The sequence below is a fragment of the Chiloscyllium plagiosum genome, chromosome 12 (assembly GCF_004010195.1).
Source record: "Chiloscyllium plagiosum isolate BGI_BamShark_2017 chromosome 12, ASM401019v2, whole genome shotgun sequence".
In the NCBI taxonomy this organism is placed as follows: Eukaryota; Metazoa; Chordata; class Chondrichthyes; order Orectolobiformes; family Hemiscylliidae; genus Chiloscyllium; species Chiloscyllium plagiosum.
This window is the reverse complement of record NC_057721.1, coordinates 68117686-68140932: the sequence shown is the minus strand read 5'-3', so window position 1 is coordinate 68140932 and position 23247 is coordinate 68117686. Positions and strand designations below refer to the sequence as shown.

At 38.6% G+C, this 23247-nt stretch overlaps 1 protein-coding gene across 5 annotated transcripts in view; it reads left to right on the top strand.

The window, feature by feature from the left end:
• The window catches only part of LOC122555385 (dual specificity tyrosine-phosphorylation-regulated kinase 1A), a 114046-nt gene extending 96943 nt beyond the window's left edge, over nucleotides 1-17103 (top strand). For 4 of the 5 annotated variants that reach the window (XM_043701347.1, XM_043701348.1, XM_043701349.1 and 1 more), the window contains 6 exons: nucleotides 74-360; nucleotides 5200-5346; nucleotides 7331-7510; nucleotides 9689-9995; nucleotides 12395-12519; nucleotides 13299-17103. In XM_043701347.1, the coding sequence (XP_043557282.1) occupies nucleotides 74-360; nucleotides 5200-5346; nucleotides 7331-7510; nucleotides 9689-9995; nucleotides 12395-12519; nucleotides 13299-13910 (1658 nt within the window). In that variant the 3' untranslated portion in view covers nucleotides 13911-17103. The remainder of the gene's footprint in view (nucleotides 1-73; nucleotides 361-5199; nucleotides 5347-7330; nucleotides 7511-9688; nucleotides 9996-12394; nucleotides 12520-13298) is intronic. The other variant, XM_043701351.1, reaches the window with a different exon arrangement.
• The last annotated feature ends 6144 nt before the right edge of the window (nucleotides 17104-23247 follow it).

Below are 23247 nucleotides of genomic sequence, written 5' to 3'. Positions count from 1 at the left end.
TAGCGTGCTTCAGAATAGTTACAGCAGCGATAAATGTTAAACTTTAAAATATGCTTTATTCCTTCCTCTGCAGTTCATCTGAAACGACACTTTATGTTTCGAAATCACCTCTGCCTTGTCTTCGAGATGCTGTCCTACAACTTATATGACCTGCTGCGCAATACCAATTTTCGAGGTGTTTCTTTGAACCTTACGCGGAAATTTGCACAGCAGATGTGCACTGCTCTGCTCTTCCTTGCTACGCCAGAGCTCAGCATTATCCATTGTGACCTAAAACCGGAAAACATATTGCTGTGTAATCCCAAACGGAGTGCTATCAAAATAGTTGACTTTGGCAGCTCCTGCCAGCTTGGACAGAGGGTATGGGTTGTTATTTATTTCTGTGACTGTGCACTTTGTTCCTTAGGTTAGTTTTGAATTTTGGGAAACTTGTATTTTAAAGAAAGGAACAACTGTTAGCTTTTGAAAAATAAATGTAAATGCTGTAAAGGTAAAAGTGAGAGACAGTTGATGGTTTAAATTAAAGATCAGCATACCCTGGCAAGAGGGTAGAGTTTGAGAAGAATCTTTTAGGGTAACCTCAGACTGTGTGGGAATTGAACCCACACTGTTGTCATTACTGTAGGTACCACAGTACGCAGAAGAAAGGAACTTATTTCCAGCGAATTTGAGATTTAATGCCTTTTTTAAATGAAACTGCTTTTAGGTTTTTTATTAGAAAGAGCTTGGAAATGCAGCAGCGAGAAAAAGAAAAGCTTTTTGTATGTCAAAGAATTGTCACTCCCATTTGTGCTCATGTGTTGTATAAAGTAAAACTTCAATCTCAGTATGATCCAAGGGACATAATTTAAGTTTCTCTGGCATGCAGTTTGTTTACATACTTGTTGGTTTTTGAAAACAAGCAAAATGAAAGGAGGAGTTTGAATTATGTCTCCTATACTGGGGCTGCTTTGCGTAAAAATGATTTGTGGAACACTTCAAGTTGATGTAAAGTTGTTTAGAGATTGTGAAAACAACATGATGTCAAAAACTTCAATTTGAAGAATGTTCCTCAATCACGAAGTCTCATATCGTTTTTGAAAGTAGCAGCAAGGGAACATATCATAAAGTTGTAAGATAAAGACATTGCAAATGGGAACCAAGGCCACAATTCAAGTGCAGAATTTTGACAAGTTTTTTTTGGAATCCGATACCACAGTATGTATTTCAAGGAGCAAAAACTTAGGGTACCGTTTAGGGAACAGAGAAAGTGAAACAAGTCTCGTGCTAGAAGACTGAAGAATACTCAATTATGTTAAGGCAAGGGAATTCAGGAAGGGGAAAAGTGCTAAGTGGTTTAGAACAGGGTGAGAATTGTGAAACTGAGTTGTTGGAAGTGAGTCAACCTTAGTTTGGGAAGGATACATGTGATGGTGTGGCAGTTATTCTGGATGAGTATGCTAGTTCCAGTCTGCATAAATAGGTAGGAGAAAGTGAGGACTGCAGATGCTGGAGATCAGAGCTGAAAATGTGTTGCTGGAAAAGCGCAGCAGGTAAGGCAGCATCCAAGGAACAGGAGAATCGACATTTCGGGCATAAGCCCTTCTTCAGCACGAAACGTCGATTCTCCTGTTCCTTGGATGCTGCCTGACCTGCTGCGCTTTTCCAGCAACACATTTTCAGCTGCATATATAGGTAGACAAGCATATCGAAGACCAAGTTGACCCCTTGGTATGACTGTGTAAAATGATAAAATTGGACAAATGAAGTAGCGAAGTATGTTACTGTAAAGGTAACAATGACTTTGAGGACATGTTAGGGAGGAAACATAACTCTGAGCAGGATGTCATAGTGCTATACTTCCAAATTGTTTGAGATGTCTGCTGAGTTAGTTTTCAGCTCTTGTCAGTATTTCAACATCTCTGGACTATAGAACATGGTTTCATGTTTTCTGTTATTCACCTGCAAGAATTTCTGGTTCGTGGAGGTCTTTATCAGAGATGCTTTTTGGACCAATGGAGGAAGGGGGAAATCTAGAACTCGTCTCCTCTCAGTTTGGGAATTTACTTTACACTCATGATATTCTTATAGCAATATTATATGTCGACAAGAGAAGTGGAGTCAGTTTCAGGATGTATTAATTGTGTAAAGTCAAATAACCGATATACTCAAAGGAGAAATGATTGACTTCAAAGTAATGCCTGTATTGATTGAATTGTAAATTAAGCCAGAAAAGCGAACAGTGAACTGGACTGAGGCTATAATGGAGCAGTCAGTTGACCAAAAGAGCAGGAGATCATCTTATGACCCAAGAGCATGCTCTGCCATTGAATTTGATCATGCCTGCTCTTGGTCCTGCCTTTACCTTCCTCAGTCCTTTCCTTATCAGTCGATTGCCGGAGAGACCAAAAATCTTTATCTGAGCTTAAATGTACTCACTGATGGCGCATCCATAACCCCCTTGACTAGATTCACAACACTTTGAGTGAAATAATTTTTCATTGCAGTATAAGTTATTGGCCCTTTTCCTAAGGCTGTTTTCTCCCATATGTTACATCCCACAAGTATAGAGACAATCTCTCTGCATCAAGTCTCCTCAGAATTGTGCATGTCTTGATATCACATCTTTTTTTTTCTTGGATCGAGCCAAATATTAAGCAGCATCCAAAATAAATGGAGTCATGGTTCCATTTATCTCAGGTGGTGTTTGCTATAATAACCAAAGCACTTCAAATAAAGTGGATAGGAAGGAAAATACAGAGGAAGAGATGAGAGTATAATTGCAAGCCATAACTTAAGTGACTGGGGAAGGAGGCAATGTTTGAGGTAGAGCAGTGAACAAAAGAGTTTAAGATAAGTTTCAAGAGGATCAATGGTAGTCATTCAGAAAAATTTGCAAACTGTGCCAGGTGAAAGAGAGCGTGTGTGTGTATGTTTAATCAGCATGAGGTGAAGTTGGATGGTCAGAATCTGCCATCGGATATGGATTGAGTGGCTGAGCCAACTGAACTCTGTGGAACTGGAAGTTTTTGTTGCAAACGTTTCGTCCCCTGGCTAGGCGACATCATCAGTGCTTGGGAGCCTCCTGCGAAGCGCTTATTTGATGTTTCCTCCGGTGTTTATAGTGGTCTGTCCCTGCCCCTTCCGGTTGTCAGTTTCAGCTGTCCGCTGTAGTGGTTGGTATATTGGGTCCAGGTCGATGTGTTTGTTGATGGAGTTTGTGGATGAATGCCATGACTCTAGGAATTCCCTGGCTGTTCTCTGTCTGGCTTGACCTATTAATATGGAGGCTAGAATTTGAAGAGGTCAAGTAAATTGTGTCATACACGATATTAATGTGTCGGAGACTGCAAGGAGGAAGAGTTAATATCAATGCAGGGAGAGCATGGAGGAGAAACATAAAAGAAAAACTAATAAGTTCAAGGCTGAAAGCTGAATCTGAGCTCAAGGATATTAGAGTCATAGAGTTATACAGCATAGAAACAGACCCTTCGGTCTAACTCGTCCATATAATATAGAACCTAGAACAGTACAGCCAATGATGTTGCACCGAACACAATGCCAAATTAAACTAATTCCCTCTGCCTGCCCTTGGTCCATATCCCTCCATTCCTTGCATATTCATGTGCCGATGTAAAAGTTTCTTAAATGCCCTATCTGCCTCCACCACCACCTCTAACAGTGCATTCCAGACTCCTACCACTCTCTGGCTCAGTGGTTAGCACTGCTGCCTCACAGCACCAAGGATCTGGGTTTGATTCCAGCCTCGGGTGACTGTCTGACTGGAGTTTGCACATTCTCCCCGTGTCTGCGTGACTTTCCTCTGGGTGCTCTGGTTTCCTCCTACAATCCAAAGATGTGCAGGTTAGGGCAATTAGCCGTACTAAATTGCCCATTGTGTTCAGGGATGTGTAAGTTAGGTGCATTAGTCTGAGGTAAATGTAGAATAATAGGGTCTGGGTGGGTTACTCTTTGGAGGGTCAGATTGGACTTGTTGGGCCAAATGGCCTGTTTGCACACTGTTAAGGATTTTATGATTCTATCTCCTTTGAGCTTTCCCCCTCTCACCTTGAATGCATGCCCCCTAGTTTTAGGCATTTAATTCGACTGGGACAACACTACTATCATAGGGCAAGCCAGACAGAGAACAGCCAGGGAATTCCTAGAGGCATGGCATTCATCCACAAACTCCATCAACAAACACATCGACCTGGACCCAATATACCAACCACTACAGCGGACAGCTGAAACTGACAACCGGAAGCGGCAGGGACAGACCACTATAAACACCGGAGGAAACATCAAAGAAGCGCTTCGCAGGAGGCTCCCAAGCACTAATGATGTCGCCTAGCCAGGGGACGAAACGTTTGCAACAAAAACTTCCAGCTCGGCGAACAGAACCACAGCAACGAGCACCCGAGCTACAAAACTTCGCACAAACTTTGAACTCTGTGGAAGATTGAGGAGAAGTACCCAATAATGTATTGGGTTGAACATGTTTTGTTCAGTGTAGTTGAGGGCATTGCTGCAATTGGATGGCAGTAGATGATCTTGATTCTGTTCTATAAATAATCTTTTGCTAAAAATGTAAACTTCAAATTCTTTAGGCTGCATCTTTATCATCTGATCAGAACAAACAATTGGAAAGGTGTTTACAACACATTCATATTACAATCAGTATAGCAAATTTGTATTACAAAAATTTGTAAGTCTAAGAAAGTAATTATTTCTTAGCCATCTTGTTATAACATGGAGTATAAAATGATCAGAAATCTTGCAGAAAACATTGCTGGCATGCTCAAGATAACATCCATTTATGCCAAAAGCTTAAGGCCATTTTGTCCATAGATAGAGGTTGAAATGCTTCAAATATTTTGAAAAGCTATGTACTAATTCAAGTTTATGGCATAAGTTAAACTGGCTACCTTTTGTGTTCAGATCTTAACATTCAGCGTCACAATGATTGACCAGAGTTTACGCACAACTATGAATTTTCTGTCCTGTGTTGTACTTTGACAAATTGAACTTGTTTCTGCTATTTTTGCTCAAATTTACCTCAAATAGATGTGAGGAGGTATCTTTACAATTAGTGAAAGGAGATGAATTGACTTTAAACAATTTTCAGTTTTGGACAAGTAATACAATTTTGACAGTAACAAGTCATGAATTGTAATGCCACATTCAGTAATTCCAGTTTTAACTGGTATTTCTACCTTCTAGATATACCAGTATATTCAGAGTCGATTTTACCGTTCACCAGAGGTGCTGCTGGGAATGCCCTACGATCTAGCTATTGACATGTGGTCACTAGGCTGTATCCTGGTGGAGATGCATACCGGAGAGCCACTCTTCAGCGGAGCTAATGAGGTAGGAAAATGTTTTTGTAAGAAATTTGGACTCTTTAACCAGAGCATCTGAATATGAAAGCGATCAGAAATTGTCCAGTTCATCCCTCGAGCCTGTTTTGCAATTTAATATAATCATAGCTGATCTGACCAGAACGTCAAATCCAAAGTCCTGCCAACCTCTCCGTGCTCCCTCCCCGCCTCGCACTCTTTTTTTTTTTTGCTTACCAAGAAACTTTCCATTTCTACCTTCAAAATATTCAATGCTTCTGCCACATTTTATGGGAGAGAAGTCTAAAGGCTGAGAATCATCTCAAAGGAAATAATCCACCCAACATCTGTTTTAAATGGACTACTGCTTATTGTCAGGCAGTGTCTTAAATTCTCCCCCCACAAAAACATCCTTGTTACATCTACCTTGTCAGGATATTGATAGTAAAATACTGTGGGTGCTGGAAATCCGGAAAATGCTGGAGAAATTCAGCAAACCTAGCTGCATCTTTGGAGAGACAAACAAGGTTAACGTTTTGGGTCAGTTATGACTTCTTCAGAACTGAAGGAGGAGGCTAGGAAGTGGTGTTTTTTTTTGCTGTTGTTCCTTATAAGAACAGCCCATACCTTGAAAAGCATATACTGATTTTATTCTCTGGTTCAGAAATACCATCTTTGTTGTTTGCTTTTAAATCTGTATATTATTTGTAACACTGTTAACTTTATTTGAAAGTATTATCCTTTATTAATTGTACAAAATATTATTGCTTCTTTAGTGCTAATCAGCTGTGCAGCACCCTTGTAGTATATTGTAAACCTGCAGTACTCTGATGCCATGAGCAAAAGTGATAAGTCCCATACAGTCATAATGGCACAGGAGAAGGACATTCAGCCCGTTGAGTCCATGGCAGCATTCTTTAAAGCGATTTAATCAGTTCCCATTCCATTGCACTGTCCCTATAGTTTTGTAGGTTTACTTCTCTCAAATATCTGTCCAGTTTCCCTTTGAACTCATTTATGTCTGTTCCCACCAAAGTTTTGAAAAAATCTACTGAGAGTACTTTTCATGTAAGCATATTTAAAATATATTATCTGGTTCTCTAATGTGCTTAAGGGAAGGAAAATGCCATCCTTACCTGGTCTGGTCTACATGTGACACCAGACCCACAGCAATGTGGTTGACTCTTAACTGCCCTCTGGGCAATTAAGGATAGGCAGTAAGTGAAGCTTTCATCCTGTGAATGAATTTGAAACTTTTTAAAAGACTTGATGGACAAAACTCTTGTCTTATAATGCTGAAATGTTAAGTATTTGATGTTTCATCATTGTGTTTTAGAGAGATGGCTTTTCATTATAAACACATGCTGTAGTAATTGTGCCTGGAAGAGCCAAGGAAACCATCAAAATATATGCTAACATTTTGGAAATACAACTGAACATGTTGATTATGAACTATCCAAGAAGTGGATCTTTCTGTAGTGGGACTATTTGTTAACTTATGCAACACTGAAGAATTTGACTTTGTTTGAGGTTGTTATTGTAGGATTTTAGTTTGCTTTCCAATTGAAATGCTATATATTGAGAGGGTTGCCCAGGTATTCAAGTAAAACTAAAATACTGAGCAATACTGGTATTTAGTAAGAAGTTTGTGAATATATGCTTGTTTTTGAGAACATTATTAATCCAAGTTTAATGTCATTGGCCAAAATGTTGACTGGATAAAGTTATGCTGAGTGTTACTTCTGAAGTTCCATTTCCACTTAATATTTTGGGCGAAAGACAATGTTCCAGAATTGAATTTAGCATCGGCTCCTGTGTGTTTACAAAGTATTATGCACTTTCCAATGAGAATGGTAACTTCTTATTTCCTAGTCAAGTTAAGGTGAGCTGCCTCAACTCAATTAACTAAAACAAAGCTGTGACTTACCACACAAACTCTTTTTGGCTTGTTCACATATGACCCGGTTTATGTCTCTTGACTTTATCAATCCTTGTTCTGTATGATTCCTCCTTAGGTGGACCAGATGAATAAAATTGTAGAGGTTCTCGGTATCCCTCCATCTCATATTCTAGATCAGGCTCCCAAAGCAAGGAAATTCTTTGAGAAGTTGCCTGATGCCTCATGGACAGTGAAGAAGACCAAAGATGGCAAGAGGGTGAATATCAAGAGTAACATAAAAAAAATTGGAAACACAGTAAGGACTTGAACTTATTTGAAATATAATTTATAGTTATATGTGGTGGGCATGGGGTTACTGGCATTTTAATTGTTTTGTGTGCATTGCCTGCATTCTTATGAGAGAAGAGTGTAATAAACTGAATTGTTAACTTCATGATCACCAATCCAGCCACTTCCAGAACTAGTTTAGCAAAACCTCCAAAAGTTTATAGTGCACGTTTATGCAAGTGTTAGTGTTTCACTTCATAATACATTTAAAAAGTATGAATAAAACAAAATTAACGTTTATGTTTCCTGTCAGGTTTGCTTATTGGCTGCAGATGACAGTGAAACTGAGTAGCTGTTCATGACCAAGATTGTTTTATATAATACATTGATAGTTCTCAACTCACCCTGAAGATTACAGTCCAGACGTATTTTTGTAGCAGTAGATTACAATGCACACTTCTGTTTAGGAAGTTTAAAGATCGATTGAAAATGAGAAGTTGGATTTTCTTTGTTTTTGCACTGCTTTAGCAATGGAAATGAGTTTGCTTGTACCAATGGGGTTTTGCCAATATTATTATCTATAATAATGCCAATGTAATGTGCCTATCTAAATTATGGAAGTAGCAAAGCAATTTTTTGTCATTGTTGCCTCAGCAATCCTCATATTCATAATACTGATATACTTGTGGAGGAAAGCATTCAGAAAATGTCAGTTTAAGGATTATAGTTGTGTTGTAATGTTTATAGTGAATAGACAAGCATCTCATGAATGAAATTGTACATTGTTGTTTGAAAAAAATGTTGTTGTTGCTTGTGGTAACTGAAGTGTACTTGCAAAGTGCAATTTTGTGCTTTCTGCCCTCCTCTGGTGAACTCTTGAATGCTGATGAATATATTGTGAGCAACCTGCCAAAACCATCTAAAGTAGGCGGATCTTGGGAAAGCCTGCAGCATACTTAACATAATACCACTAATCCTGGCTTACATGTAAAATTGTGCCATTTGAATTTGTCTTCAGCTACAGCAGGATTTCCATGCTAACTCTCATTCAGTTGTAATTTGCTTCTCATTGATGTTATTTATAAGACCAGTATTTGTAAATATTTCAAAGCGTGATCCTAGAGTTAATTTTTTGTTCCAAAATGTAGTGGTTTTATTTCCATGAAAGAGGGAAAAGTCAGGATCCAGGATCTCATTTACTGATTGGAAGAAATCTAGAAATCAGAGACTTCTGAATTACTGGTTGGAAGTTATATACTGAACAAAGAAATAATTACCTGTATTTACCCCCTCTCAAGATTTTTGAATTAGTTTTAATCCATTAAGTTTGTTTTCAAAATAATTTTATTTGTACAAGTTTCTGTGCGAGCTTGACAGGGGAAATGTTAAGGTGACCATTCCAGTCTTTGGGGACTTTCAATCTGGGGGACACATTTACAGAATAAGGAGATACTCATAAAACTGTGATGTGAAATAATTTATTCTCCCAGCCAGTCGTGAATGTCTGGAATTTATCAATCTCAGAGACTGTGTATATATGGATAGAGTCTGATATGTGTGGAAATTTGTAGAAATGAGTAGTGAAAATTCAGTTAATTATCTTATATATAGTATAGAGCAACACAAGAAATAGGAGCAGGAGGAGGCCATTCGGTCTTTACGCCTGCCTCACCATTTCAGAAGATCCTGGTTGATCCATCCCAATTCTCAACTGGTCTTTCTTGTTAGCTCATCATTGCTCTAAAATTCTCTATATTTCAAAAATCTATCTGCCACTTTTCTGAATGTTTCTGATGACCTATCCTCTTCACCTCTCTGGCCTTCTGCCAGTATTGCTATAACGGTCAAAGGTATGAACGTGATCCAGAGTGACAAACCAATTCTAAAGTCCTTCTTTCTTTGCTTTGGCAAGTATGTAACTTCAGCTTGTTGCTTTCCTGCAAACACTGATAGAAATCTGGATCAAGCCACTGTATAATTACAATTATTACTGCATTCTCCTTCATTTAATGTATTATGTTGGGGTCCAAGTTTGCTGCATAGTCTATAATTAAATTGAATTCTGTATGAGTGCTGATGACTTACTGAAGCCCTCAAAGATTCGGGGTCTGTTGATTTATATGGATATGCATGATGAGTTTTTTTAGCCCAGTGCAATGTTTTATTTAAAGTATAATCAGTCACAATCAATACCTTTTTATTCCAGGAATATAAGCCACCAGGAAGCCGAAAACTTCACAATATCCTTGGTGTTGAAACTGGGGGTCCTGGTGGGCGGCGAGCTGGCGAGTCTGGTCATACCGTAGCAGATTACCTGAAGTTTAAGGACCTGATTCTGAGGATGTTGGACTATGATCCGAAGACACGGATAGCTCCCTATTATGCACTGCAACACAGCTTTTTCAAAAAGACAGCAGATGAAGGGACAAACACAAGTAACAGTGTATCAACAAGTCCAGCCATGGAACAGTCGCAGTCTACAGGCACCTCTTCTAGCACATCTTCGAGCTCAGGTATGCATCTGCAAAATATTAGAGACTGCAAACTAATTCAGTATTTTCCTTTATATATTGTTTAATTGTATGAAACATCTTTTTAATGTATATTTCCTTACATGGGATGTGGGTGTCACAGATATGCCAATGCTTATTGTTCATTCCTAAATGCTTTTAAGCTGAGTGGCTCGTTAGGGCAATTAAGAGTCAATCACATTGTCTTCGTGAAACTGTGATTGTTATTGGGTTAATTTTTAAGGTGAGAGCTATTGATTCCAGAAAAATTAGGTGAAATATTCAACCTTGAATATCTAAAAGGTCAGATGTAAAATGTTAATTGCTCAGTTCAGAAGAGCAACAATATGACAATTGAATATAATATCAGGCTAATGTGTTTTTTGAGATTTGAATCTAATTCCCAGGCTATCTTCTGAGTAGGAATGTTGGTGTGTCAGACAGTGAAGTTGCACGAACTCTTTTTTGCTTTTATTTGTTAATCCTGAAAATTGGGCTAATCCTGAGGTAATATTTTAAGTTTGTATAACATTGTACCCTGTTGTCAAAAATGAAATTGAGCAATTTTGTCTATCTAACACTCAAAAATGGGTTTGTAAGGATTTTTTTTAAACATTTTATAAAGGAAGATGATAATAAACATGCACAAACTGCACAGATAAGAAATTCAAGATCAAGCTAGAAGGTTCCAGTCTACTAATGTTTAGTTAGATGACATAGAGTGTATATGACATTCCCATTTCCCACACACCAGAATCATGGTAACTGTGATGCTATTATATATCTTTAGTTTTATGTCTTTCTGCGAACAATATGGTACAATTTGGAATAAGGCAGATGCATAATTACACTTAAATTCATCCTTTTTCGCTTTATGCAACAAGTTGGGCACCAAGTTTGCTGTATTATCCATTGTTATATTTAATTCTGTTTGAGGTGCTCATGACTTAGTGAAACCCTCCGAAATTATCAACAGAGGTACAAGTAGTCAAATCCGATTCATAGCATTTCCACATTTCAGAATTATCTTTTTTAATGTGGAAGTGATTTTTAAAAATATATCAACCAATATCATGAAATAAAATTGATCAAAAAATGTTCTCAAAATGTACAAGTGGTATTAATGCAAAATGTATTGAGTTATATATATGGGAATGTGATGGCCTAGTGGTATTATCACTGGACTGTTCTGGGAACCAAGGTTCAAAACCTACCACAGCAGATGGTGAAATTTGAATTCAATAAATATTTGTAATTATCATGTCTAATGACGACCGTGAATCCATTGTCAAGGGGAAAAAAAATCCATCTGGTTTCCTAATGTCGTTTAGAGAAGGAAACTGTCATTCTTACCTGGTTGGGCCTACAAGTGACTCCAGATCTACAGCAATGTGGTTGACTTTTAACTGTCCTCTGGGCGATTAGGGATGAGCAATAAATGCCACTTGGCCAGCAATGCCCTCATCCTGTGAATAAAAAATATATAGTTTTCAGTTATTGAAGGGTCCATAATGCAGTTTTGAAATTGCTTGTAGATGTTTAAATGATGAGAAATCGTTAGGACAATGCCTCTGTAACACGAATTGTTTTTCAGGAGATATGAATGTGTTTCTGTTCTACATTAATAATATTTCCTAATATCCATATTAAAATTGAAGTTTTAGTGTTACTACTGCAATCACTGTCTGTTTCTAAACTGTACTGGAGCCAGATAGAAGGAGGCCAAAAAAATTGAAAATGCGTTGATTAAAAATTAGGCTTTAATTCTTGTTCTCTAAGTGACAATTTTATGATCTCTGGGCTCTCAAAGATTTTCAACCTTGTCTGCAACCTGCTAGGGGACACACTATATACACTCCGTTAAAGTTTGGAGAAGTTTGTCTTCCATATGGGCTTGGATGCTTATTTAAATCTATTTGTGTGTTTAGTACATGCAGACGTGTCTGTTGCAAAACAGTGGCATATTTTGCTCTAAAAATGAATGACCTCGCTTTTGGTTAATGACATTGTGTCAGTCTCTCTTTGTGGTATTGCTTTGTAATTCATTTCAAAATATGCCTTTTCCCATGTTTCATGAAAATGCTAAAACAGTCAATACTTCTGCTCACTGTTGAATATTTTGTCTGGTTCAAGCCATTTCCTGATGGATATCCAGAGCGAATATATTAACAGTATTTAAATTGAAAGCTTGCAGTGTCTTGCCTCATGTTGCTGTGTATTTAAAGGATAAATGCAGAATGTTAGTAAATTTATTACATTACACTGAGAGAATTTCCTGCTTTTCTTCATCTCTTCCTCACCAATTACCATCCCACCTCCATTACAAACCTCTAACCACATCTCACACGATGCTTTGTGTGTTGGCGTCTTGTGAAATACCTATTGATGTTCATCTTTTACAGGTGGCTCTTCTGGGACAAGTAATAGTGGGAGGGCAAGGTCAGACCCAACACATCAGCATCGGCATAGTGGTGGCCATTATAGTGGAGCTGTCCAGGCAATGGACTGTGAGACACACAGCCCACAGGTGAGTTCTCCATTTGATGTAAATCTCCACTCCTGCCTCTCCAGTCCTATGATTGCAAGCTTGAATTCCAGTGATGTCTGACACCTAACTCTGTCAGCCACGTATGTGTTTACTGTAGTCAGTCCTTGCACATCAACTGGATGGGAATTTACCAGATGAGCATCAAGCTGTATTTTGCATGATACTTAAAAATCACATCTGACTTATCCGTGGTAAACATGTCTCCGATCAACTGGCACAATGGCCATGGAAAACTTAACAGTCACAAATTCTGAATTGAAGGAGAAGTATAGTGGTCTGCAGTGTTAAAGTGAAGTGGGCAGGGAATTCATAGTCATCTTGACAGAAGTTGTTTCCCGTTCTCACTTCATTTTATTTATGCTAAGAATGATTCTGAGCTGTTAATTTTGTCCTTGCTGCTTAGACATTTCTGTTCAGTTCATTTGTTTTAGTCATTCACATGTTTCTTATACTCAATTATCCTAAACTACTCTGAGAGCCACCAATACTGTTTGTGTGTGTGTGTGTGTGTATTTCTTACGCTCGTAAACACTTAAAACCGATCTTGTTAAATCCATGTTATACAGGTATGCATTATATCTCACACCAATATTAACAGGATCATTGGTTTTGGGATGAAATGCCAACTTATTTAAAACATATTCATGCTGGAGATATCCTCTGATCCGCTGCGGCATCTTAACAGTAATGAATGTGCTTATTGTTTTGAAGTTAAATGCAAAATAATGGATTTCTTACTGTGCATTTTTAAAATGTAGGTTCGACAGCAGTACCCTGTGGCATTAGGATGGACGCCTGGCGATGCTACAACACAAATCACTGTTGAAACTCATCCAGTTCAGGAAACAACGTTCCACATTGTTCCCCAGCAGCCGAGTGCATTACATCACCATCACTCTAACAGCTCCCATCATCACCTCCACCATCATCACCACCATCATCATGGACAGGCCATGAGCACCCGGAACAGACCACGAGCTTATAACTCCCCAACAAACGGCTCCGTTGCCCAGGACTCTATGGAAGTGGGACATAGCCACCACTCCATGACGTCCTTGTCTTCCTCAAACTCCTCTTCGTCAACCTCCTCCTCTTCTGTTTCTGGGTCTCAAGCTTATCACAACCGGCCTGTTGTTGCCAATACTTTGGACTTTGCTCAGAATGGCACTGTGGACATTAACTTGGGTACATACTCCAATCCCCGCCAAGAGACGGGAGTGTCTGGCCCACAAGTGTACCAATTTTCAGCAACAGCTGGTTCTGCCCATTATATGACAGAAGGCCATTTGTCAACGCGGCAAGGAATGGATAGGGAGGAATCTCCAATGGTAGGTGTTTGCGTTCAGCAGAGTCCCGTCGCAAGCTCGTGACTACATTGAGATGGGGTTTGTTTTTGTTTGTGTGTCTTCAAGGTGGGGGTTTTAACAAAAAGTGCATTGAGAACAGTGCTGCTTTGGAACAAAGGAAACGGAATGGACAGGTCAAGAGCGCAGAGCTGATTATATTTTTAAATTGAAAAGGAATTTGCTAATGGACTGTGGAGTGCAAGTGCTTAAGACTGGATTCATGCCCAGAAACCACCTTACACTTCATGTTATGGGTCATCCTGAGGTGTAGTCTCACCTTATGCTACAATTCTCTTACACAGCATCCTGCCACCTGTGTTAGCACAACCTGGCATGGGTGAAGTAGCAGCATTAGTTTAAAAGCCACCTGGGAAAAAAAATAGAAATGGAACTGCAGATTGTTTTTATGAACAGTCAACACTTCAGTCTTTTCTGACCTATTTTGTGTCAACTTTCTTAAAAAACAAAGTCCCCAAGTACCGGAACATCCTAATACGGTCCTGTGATGTGCTGCAGAACAGGAGGGCTTGATAAAGTGGAGCTAGCTGCCATCAGAGCAGAGTCTGAACTGAGAGGACACTGTAAATGAAATTTCAAAGCACATCTGGCATGCTGAGTGGTGGTTAGTAAAACAACCTTGTTCTAATCTTACAGGAACTTTCGGAAATTTTTTTGGCCCTCATTGGTTGAATCAATTAACGGTTAAGTAGCGATTGAATGTTCATTTTGGTCCAGTCATTGAAACGCAGTGAGTGGAAATCATGGTCGTTCTTGACCTACTGCTTACATTTTTGAGTGGCAGTTGAATATCCTTGGCCTTTCGATTTTGGACATTGACTGAAAAAAATTGTTTTAAGAGGCTTATCATTTAACATGCCATTGTGCAAAGGTCATTAAACTTTCAGATAGTCCTTAACTTTTCTTAAACAAAGCAAGCATGGGTAATTAATGAGGCCTTTGTTGGAGGATAAATAAACTGATCCTTTCCCACTTTTTTTTCTCTCCCTTGGCTCTTACCCCATTACCACTACTATCACCACACCACCACCACCACCAGTTGCAGGGATTGAAGAGGTCATGAGAGGTCACGTGTGTCATGTCATAAAAGCTACTTCCTCTCTTATAGGTCACAGAAGGCGTGATCTCCAATTTGCTGAGATAAATATAACTGTCCTTCCTTGGACTTATTTCTCTCCCTCTCCCAACCCATCCTAATTGCTTTTCCTTCAGCACGACAAAGACAATTTTTGCGCAAAGACAACTCCTGTTCGAACATTTTTAAAATGCAGAATTTTATGTGACTGCTCTCGCCTCACGATTATGCTGTGAATTTTACAAGAATTTATTTTCCTTTTTTGATAATTTATTGTACCAAAGCTGTTTTTATAGCACATAGATGTCTGTAACCAATAATGTAGCAGTTCTGCACTTTTGATAAGGTATGTTTAGATCATTTTTCCTTTTAAATGTTAATTATAATTATGGCTATACCTAATGCTTAACAAAACTGGAACTGATAGCTTTATGCAGTACTTTCACAATCTGAATATGTCGTAGTTTCATTTTACTGTCTTTTCACCCAAAAAGGGATTCTTTTAAAACCTGAGGAATACATTCTGATTTTAAGTTCAGTTATTAGATGCTTGTTTGGCAGGCCATTAGACCTCACATAACCGTTGATACAGACCAGATAATTAGATGAGGTCTTTTTTCAAGTAAGTAGGTGGAAGGACCAACCATTTACAATGCAGTTGGTGCAGAACGATCATTTTAGTTTTGTGCTAATACCTGTATATTCAAATGGACCATTCTGTGTATTGCGCATGCTAAAGAAGGGAGACTCATCTGTAAAAAAGATATAGATGATACGAACTCACCTGAGCCAAAATAAGCCATTTTGTTTTTATTTAAAAGGGCACATAAATCTGTGGACAGAAAATGCAGTATGACAACTGCAACTTTATGGTAAATGCAACCTCTTAATAAATTTGAAGACAAGATGTTATTAAAAAGGTTAGCCGAACTTAGCCGAACTTACTGATCCAACGAGATCAGTACCAGGAAAAGCAATCCACTTTCGGTCTGCTTTAGTGTCAGTAGTCTATGAAATTTGACTCCTTTTTCACCAGTTGCCAAGCAGTAATACTTGGCCTGTGCCCAGTGATCATTTTTTTGGAAGAGCCCAGTCAGTTTTGACTTTGGTGTCAGTTGATCGTTAACTATAAGTGTCTTTCTACAACCTGGACAACTGTCAATATATAATTTCACTGATATCAACTTTAATGGTACAGCATTATATTTCAAATATTTTTTAAAAAAAACTGAGGGATGGATAGATATCTCAAGTGATGTAACACAACTCCTCTTCGCTCACTTACAGAGTTGTAGATCTGACCTTGAATGTTGGTAAGTGAAGTCCAGAGTGGGGGACATTAAATCATAACCTTATTGAGGGCTGAATTCAATTTTTTTGATGGAATGTTCTTGGCTAAGACTTGCTGCTGGCCTTTTTAAAATGCTTGGATCTCCATTGAAGCAAATTCCAGAGATCAAAATCTCTCTAATTTTGAGCAGCAAAGCCAGAGAAACACAAACATATAGTTATGGGTGCAATGTTGGATCTTAGTTAGGATTTTGGATATTAAATAGCATTGATCAATACTGACACACTCAATACCTAAGTTAGGCAGAGTGCTTAATGCTGTATCATCTGCTATTAATCTAATAAATGCCAAATACAAATAGCTATTATGTGAGATCTGTTTCTAAATCCAAACTTATCAGATCTAGATCTGATTCTTAACAGTTAACATTTGTATTACAACCAGTCATGTAATATGCACACCTTCTTTCTTCATGTGTGTGCGCCTCTTGTCTTGTGTCTGCGTGTGTTTCATTAGTGTCTTGGCACTGCCTTGCTCTAGGCACTTTCATCAGCATGCGCTCTTGCTCGCATCTCCCCTTTTCTCTCCTGTTTCGCCTCAATTTACAGTCCAGTTTTGTTTGCTTGACTACACAGTTTGGTTACAGGACTTCTGACTGTGCATTGTAAACCATAAACAGCATGGAAAAAGGTTAAGTACCTGTGTCCAGAGATTATAAGACCTAGTCAAGACTTGCTGTGTATATTGTAATATGTTAAATGACAAAAGACAAGCCCTTTGTATTATAGTCATGCAGTCTTATGTATGATAAATAATTGATCAATTGGTCCTCATACTGTCCTTTTGTGTGTGTTTTATTTCTAAGTCTCCAAGTCCGGAGAGCTAACACAATTATTTATCTCTGTTTCTTTAACAATAACAATGCAAAAGTACATAATATAACAACATGGTAAGGATCCATTAAAGTTGTCATTGGGACAATGTATGCTTCTATTTGCAGAAACAGAACACCTTATTCACAAGTGATTTAACCTTCACATGCATTCTGAAGCACATTGTTCCCAACTACTTCATACGTGGCTGTTAAAAATGGTTAGAATTGAATTCTCTAGTTTTCTTTTTCTTGCCTCCATGTGAACTGTGTGGCAGCATGATTGCTGTCTACCAGGTATCTCATTAACTTTCCTTAATGAGTTCATCTTCCTGTTATGGATGCAATGTATCATCAACCATTTGGTATGCTTTTGGGGTTGGCAAGGAAAGAAGAAGAGAGTATGTGGGAACGTAATTTACCTTTTTCAAAAATGTTGCATCAGACCGAAGACATTACACTGCTGAACAAATGCTTTGTAATAGTTGCCAAACAACATGTCGTGATTCTTGTAATCGCTTGTTTTGAAGGTGGAAGCAATGCCAAAACTGCACTAATTTTCCCAACTATAAACCAAAGAAAATCTCTTTCTCATTCGAGATAAAAGATCCATAATTCCTTTGTCCTTTGCCATTAAAGTGCAAGTTATTCACAAAATACTGTATTTGTTAAACATAATGCAACTCGGTAAGTGTTGCTATTCCACCAAAGAAATGGGTTGTTCATATTCCTGTATGGTTTTGTGACCAGTGATGTTGGTTTTCTTCATTGAATTCATCTTAGAATGTCTTTATTTGGATTCTCAAGTAAATAGTTTGGCTTCCACATAATCTATTCCAGGCTTACTGAAGGCTATGATTTAGCCTCTGGATACTAGTACTTGTACCATAGCTTTTCAGATGCTGCTATATGGTTACTTGACCAAGAGTCTTAATATAAAAATTCAGTAATTATGTAAAACAAAATAACCAAATATATCCAGGTTAGCTGGCTTTATCTGTCAGTGTGGCTTTGGATGCTTGAGGGAAAATGGTGATACAAAATAGTTTTTTCATTTGTTCTAAGCACAAATGATGTTATCAGTGCATGAAAAATGGCAACAAAGAACCTCTGACTTTGAAATATACTTTGCAATTTCATAAAATATTGTTTAGCAAATTCAATGCGCAGGTGTAACTGTTGCCTTACATTTACGGATTCACAATTCCTGTTTTAAGACATCAATTTTAAAGCCTTTTTGAATTTTGAGGCTTCCATCCTTAAAATGTGCAATTGTTAATATTTTTCATCTGAAATTACTAAGATCAAGATTTATTGGCAGCGAAAGAAAGGTTAACTGTACTTGATCTATATATAATAGAGCAACTGTCTGTGTTGAGTGCCATGCCCTGTTTCCTGGTTTAGATATCCTCTAATCGTATGTACATGCTCAGTAGGTACTTGAGAATGGAGCTAACTTTTCCCACCTAATCGCAGATGGTTATGGGAGAAGATGTGGGCGGCACGGTGGCACAGTGGTTAGCACTGCTGCCTCATAGCGCCAGAGACCCGGGTTCAATTCCCGCCTCAGGCGACTCTGTGTGGAGTTTGCACATTCTCCCTGTGTCTGCGTAGGTTTCCTCCGGGTGCTCCGGTTTCCTCCCACAATCCAAAAATGTGCAGGTTAGGTGAATTGGCCATGCTAAATTGCCCGTAGTGTTAGGTGAAGGGGTAAATGTAGGAGTATGGGTCTGGGTGGTATATGCTTCGGCGGGTCGGTGTGGACTTGTTGGGTTGAAGGGCCTGTTTCCACACTGTAAGTAATCTAATCTAAAAAAAAATGGAATTTTCTGATACATGAATAGCACCAAGAAAAGTAAGTACAAGCCTTCATATATCATTGTGTTTTTTTACAAGCTTTTAAATAAAAAAGTATTTCAAGGAATTGAGTAAAGGTACTGAGTAAAGGTTTTTGGGTTTAGACAGGTTTTTTTGGTTTGTGTTCTTTTCAGTGATTTTGGCATTACTGGCAAAGCCAATAATTTGTTGCTTATCTCTGCCTTTAAACCGAGTAGCTTTCTCCACTATTTCAGAGAGCATTTATAAATCATCTACATTGACTCCAGACCCAAGCATGTACATTAGATCAGGTAAGAGTGGTTGATTTCTTTCCCTAAAAGATCGTAGTACACCAAATGGGTTTGCACAATTTCTATGATAACTTTATGCTAGCCATTATTGAGACAGACTTTCAATTCCAGAATTTTTCTGTTAATTGAATTTAAATTCCCCTCTCTGTTGTAGTGAGATTTGAACACAAAAACCCCGAGGTATTGGCTGAGGTCTCTGGAGTACTTGTCCATTGATACTTCCATTTGGCCACCATCTCCTCATCTGTGTCATGCCGTAACATTAGATGAGTCAACTGTTGCTTCATTGATTTAACTTTGTCATTTTTGATATCTACATGGATCATGGTGATTGGCTACTCTCGTTCACACTTCAGGTTCCTCTCCAGCCATGAGCAGTTATTCAAATGCTGACATCAAGTCGGCAACACAGCCATCTGGATTCACTTTAGTGCAGAGAATAGTGTAAATCACCCTCACTATAGTGTCCCCCTTCAGTTAGCTCATCCACCTGCAGGAGAAAGTGAGGTCTGCAGATGCTGGAGATCAGAGCTGAAAATGTGTTGCTGGAAAAGCGCAGCAGGTCAGGCAGCATCCAGGGAACAGGAGAATCGACGTTTCGGGCATAAGCCCTGAAGAAGGGCTTATGCCCGAAACGTCGATTCTCCTGTTCCCTGGATGCTGCCTGACCTGCGCTTTTCCAGCAACACATTTTCAGCTCATCCACCTGCAGCCCTTCTCTCAGTCAGACCTGTCAAACAATTGCACAGGCTGGAATGTCTCTGCTCCTGCTCTGTGGATCCCTTGTGTGTCAGGCGTATTCTTCCGCCCTGAAGACTAACCAAATTATAGTACCCAAATGTGAGAGGGGGTGACTGCCCCTTTGTATAAATAATTTGGAACTTTTTTCCCTCCCTGATGAATGCCATGCTTGTTCAGCTTCCATTTGATAAACGGAACCAAGACTACTGAGATTTTCAGCACTTGATGCAGACAATTAACATTGGCAAGTAACGTGCAACACACATGCCTAGCAATAGCCATCTCTATCAAGAGGGAAATCTAACTATTGCACCTTGATGTTTACCATCATTACCATTACTGAATCCCCCTCTACCAACGTCCTGGGTGTTATCATTGTCCTAAAACTGAACTGGGCAGACTGTATAAATACTATGCATACGGAGAAGTCAGAGGCTAAGAGTTCTGCAGTGAGTAACTCTCCTGTCTCCCAAACCTACAGCATGTATGAAGTACAAGTGATAAGTGTAATGGATTACTTTCTACCTATCTTGATGGCTGCAACTCCAACAATGCTCTAAGCTTAGCACTATTCAGGACAATGCATCCAGCTTGATTGACACGATCCAACACCTTTTAGCATTCATTCCATCCAGCAATAATGCTCAATGATCACATTGTTTACCATCTATAGGGTGCGCTGTGACAACTCACCTATTTTCTGACAGAACTTTCCAAACCTATTACCTCTATTACATAAGCTAAGGATAGGACATGCATGGGAATAACATCTCCTACAAATGCCCCTTTAACCCACTTGTCAGTTTTACTTATATTGCTGTTCCTTCATTGTCATTGGGTCAAAATTCTGAAGCTCTCTTTCAGGACTGTGGGTGTGCCTGCACGACTAAGACTGCAACAAGGAAGACAAGGCAGCTCACTATCACCTTCTCAAAGAAAATTAAGAATGGGCAATAAATACTTGCTTGCCATCTATAACCAGTGTAAGTCGTCATTTGGAAACCTGACATAGTAATAATGGCAGAAAAATGGTTTACAAAAGGCTCGTCACTTGGTATTGAATGATACAAAGTCTTTCAGAAATTAGGGGTTGAAAAGGAACCTAGGGTGATCATACTGTTCAGGTAAAACGTCTATTGGAAAGAGTGAATTCTTTTGGTTTACATTGTGAAACAAACAAAATCAAGATTGTGTTACTGGTGACATGCATGGGATCCCCTCTCAATGAAGGTCCATATAGACAATGAAACTCCACATTGTCTCCAGTGTGCCAGCTGAGCCTTCAGCTAACAGAAAAAGAATATTTAAGAACCAGAATCTCAAATTTCCCCATGTTCAAAATGCCTCAGCAATTTGAGCAACCTATAACATGCACCTTGAAGCACTGGAGAAGTACCAACAGCATTGCCTTTGTATGGAAAAGTCTGTTCAGCAATAATGTTCACTCCTAAGCCAATATTGAAGTACTATTCACTCAAGTATAGCATCATTGACAATCGTATGTCTGACACCACACTCCCAAAGCAACTAGCCCACTTAGACCTTGGAGCAAATGTGTACATTTTGTGGGCGTTCTTAAAATATTCTTGGAGGTAAAATATCTTTCCGACACAGGAGGCCCTGGCTTATGCCAGACCAAAATGGAGAAAGCTGATTCAAGAAGATACTAAACACATAAGAAAAAATATAGAAACATCCAGAAGCAAAGTTGGGACATCAGAGAGGGACTGGAGTACCTCTAAGCAATCCATCTACCTGACAATTTAAGCACCGTCTGCTGCACATGAGATTTAATAGCTATCTCGGGGAGAAAGGTGTTGATTTAAAAATTGCAGATTAAGTGTATGGTTAAAACCCTGCAAGGTTTACTGAAATGGAGAAAATCTAAACTCAATTTATGAAGGCTTGAGGAAGAGGCGATGATATCTTCAAGATGGGGCATTTAAGTTACTGAGAGAATTGTGAAAGAGTGTTTTGTGGGTTAAAGGGATTACATTTTATCATATGGTTCAAAATCTTTTAAGTTTCAGCATTTGGTTTAGAGTTTGGATTTGTGCTAATGAGGACTTTAGACTGTATGTCTCTAGGGGGTTAAATGATTAACTTATTAAGTATTTCTGTAGCTGTGATGACTTTTTTAAACCATGGTATGTGAGGATGAGTTCTTGGAGGCTAATTAGAATTTGTTTACGTTGGCAGTTAATATAAGTGAACAAATTAACTAGTTGAGCAATAGGCTTTCATTTTGGGAGGTCAGGGATTGATTTTTCCTTTTAATTTGGGAAAATGCTCAGCTTGGGGGGAAAGAAACTTTTTAGTTTGTGTTTGGACCATTTTGCAGATGTGTTGGACGTGTGAAATTGTTTTTCTGGATGAAATTAGATGGTTTAGAACTGTTAAGAAATAAGTTATCTCAGGGTAAACAATTAACTTTGAAAGTTCCATACCAGAAGTCTTCAGTTAAAATCCTGAAGTGTTTGTTTAAACTTGAGTCCAAGCCCAGTTACATGAAGACTCAAGGAAGAGGCAATGAGATTTTGCAAGCTTGTAATTGAAGGCCCAGCTAAATCAAGGCTCTGTGATAGAGAAGGCATTCTCTTTAAGTATTTTTTTTTTACAGAAAAAATACTGTTGGGATAAATGAGATTGTAGTTTACCATGTGTTTCAGATTCTTTAAATTTGTTATATATAAATAGTTTGTTTATCCTATTTTATTTTAATTTGTTTTGTGCAATAAACTTCTGTTTTATTGCTAAAGCCAAATATGTAGCTTTGCGTGTTTGTGTTTGGGGGGTCATCTTGTTGAAAACCCCCAAAAAAGGCCAATCATGGCAGATTTCAGTCTGTAATTAACTTGGAGAAAGTGAACTGCCGATGCTGGAGATCAGAGTCAAAACGTGCGGCATTGGAAAAGCACAGCAGATCAGACAGCATCCAAGGAGCAGGAGAGTTGACGTTCTGGGCAAAAACCCATCATCAGGAATGATTTAACTTGTCCTGTAATAACATCAGCTAGGATTGAACAAGCAGTATCCTGATAGATACTTAGGTAAAGGTCAAGTCCAGATAGGAATATCTGAAATACAAATAAAATACTCTGCTGGAAATCTGAAATAAAAATAGAAATTGCTGGAGAAGCACAAGACAATTCAGCAGAACTGCTCCATTTCTAAAAATGGCTCATATTGGACATGAGTCATTTAAATTATGAGCACTTGAAGTGTCATAAACTTCA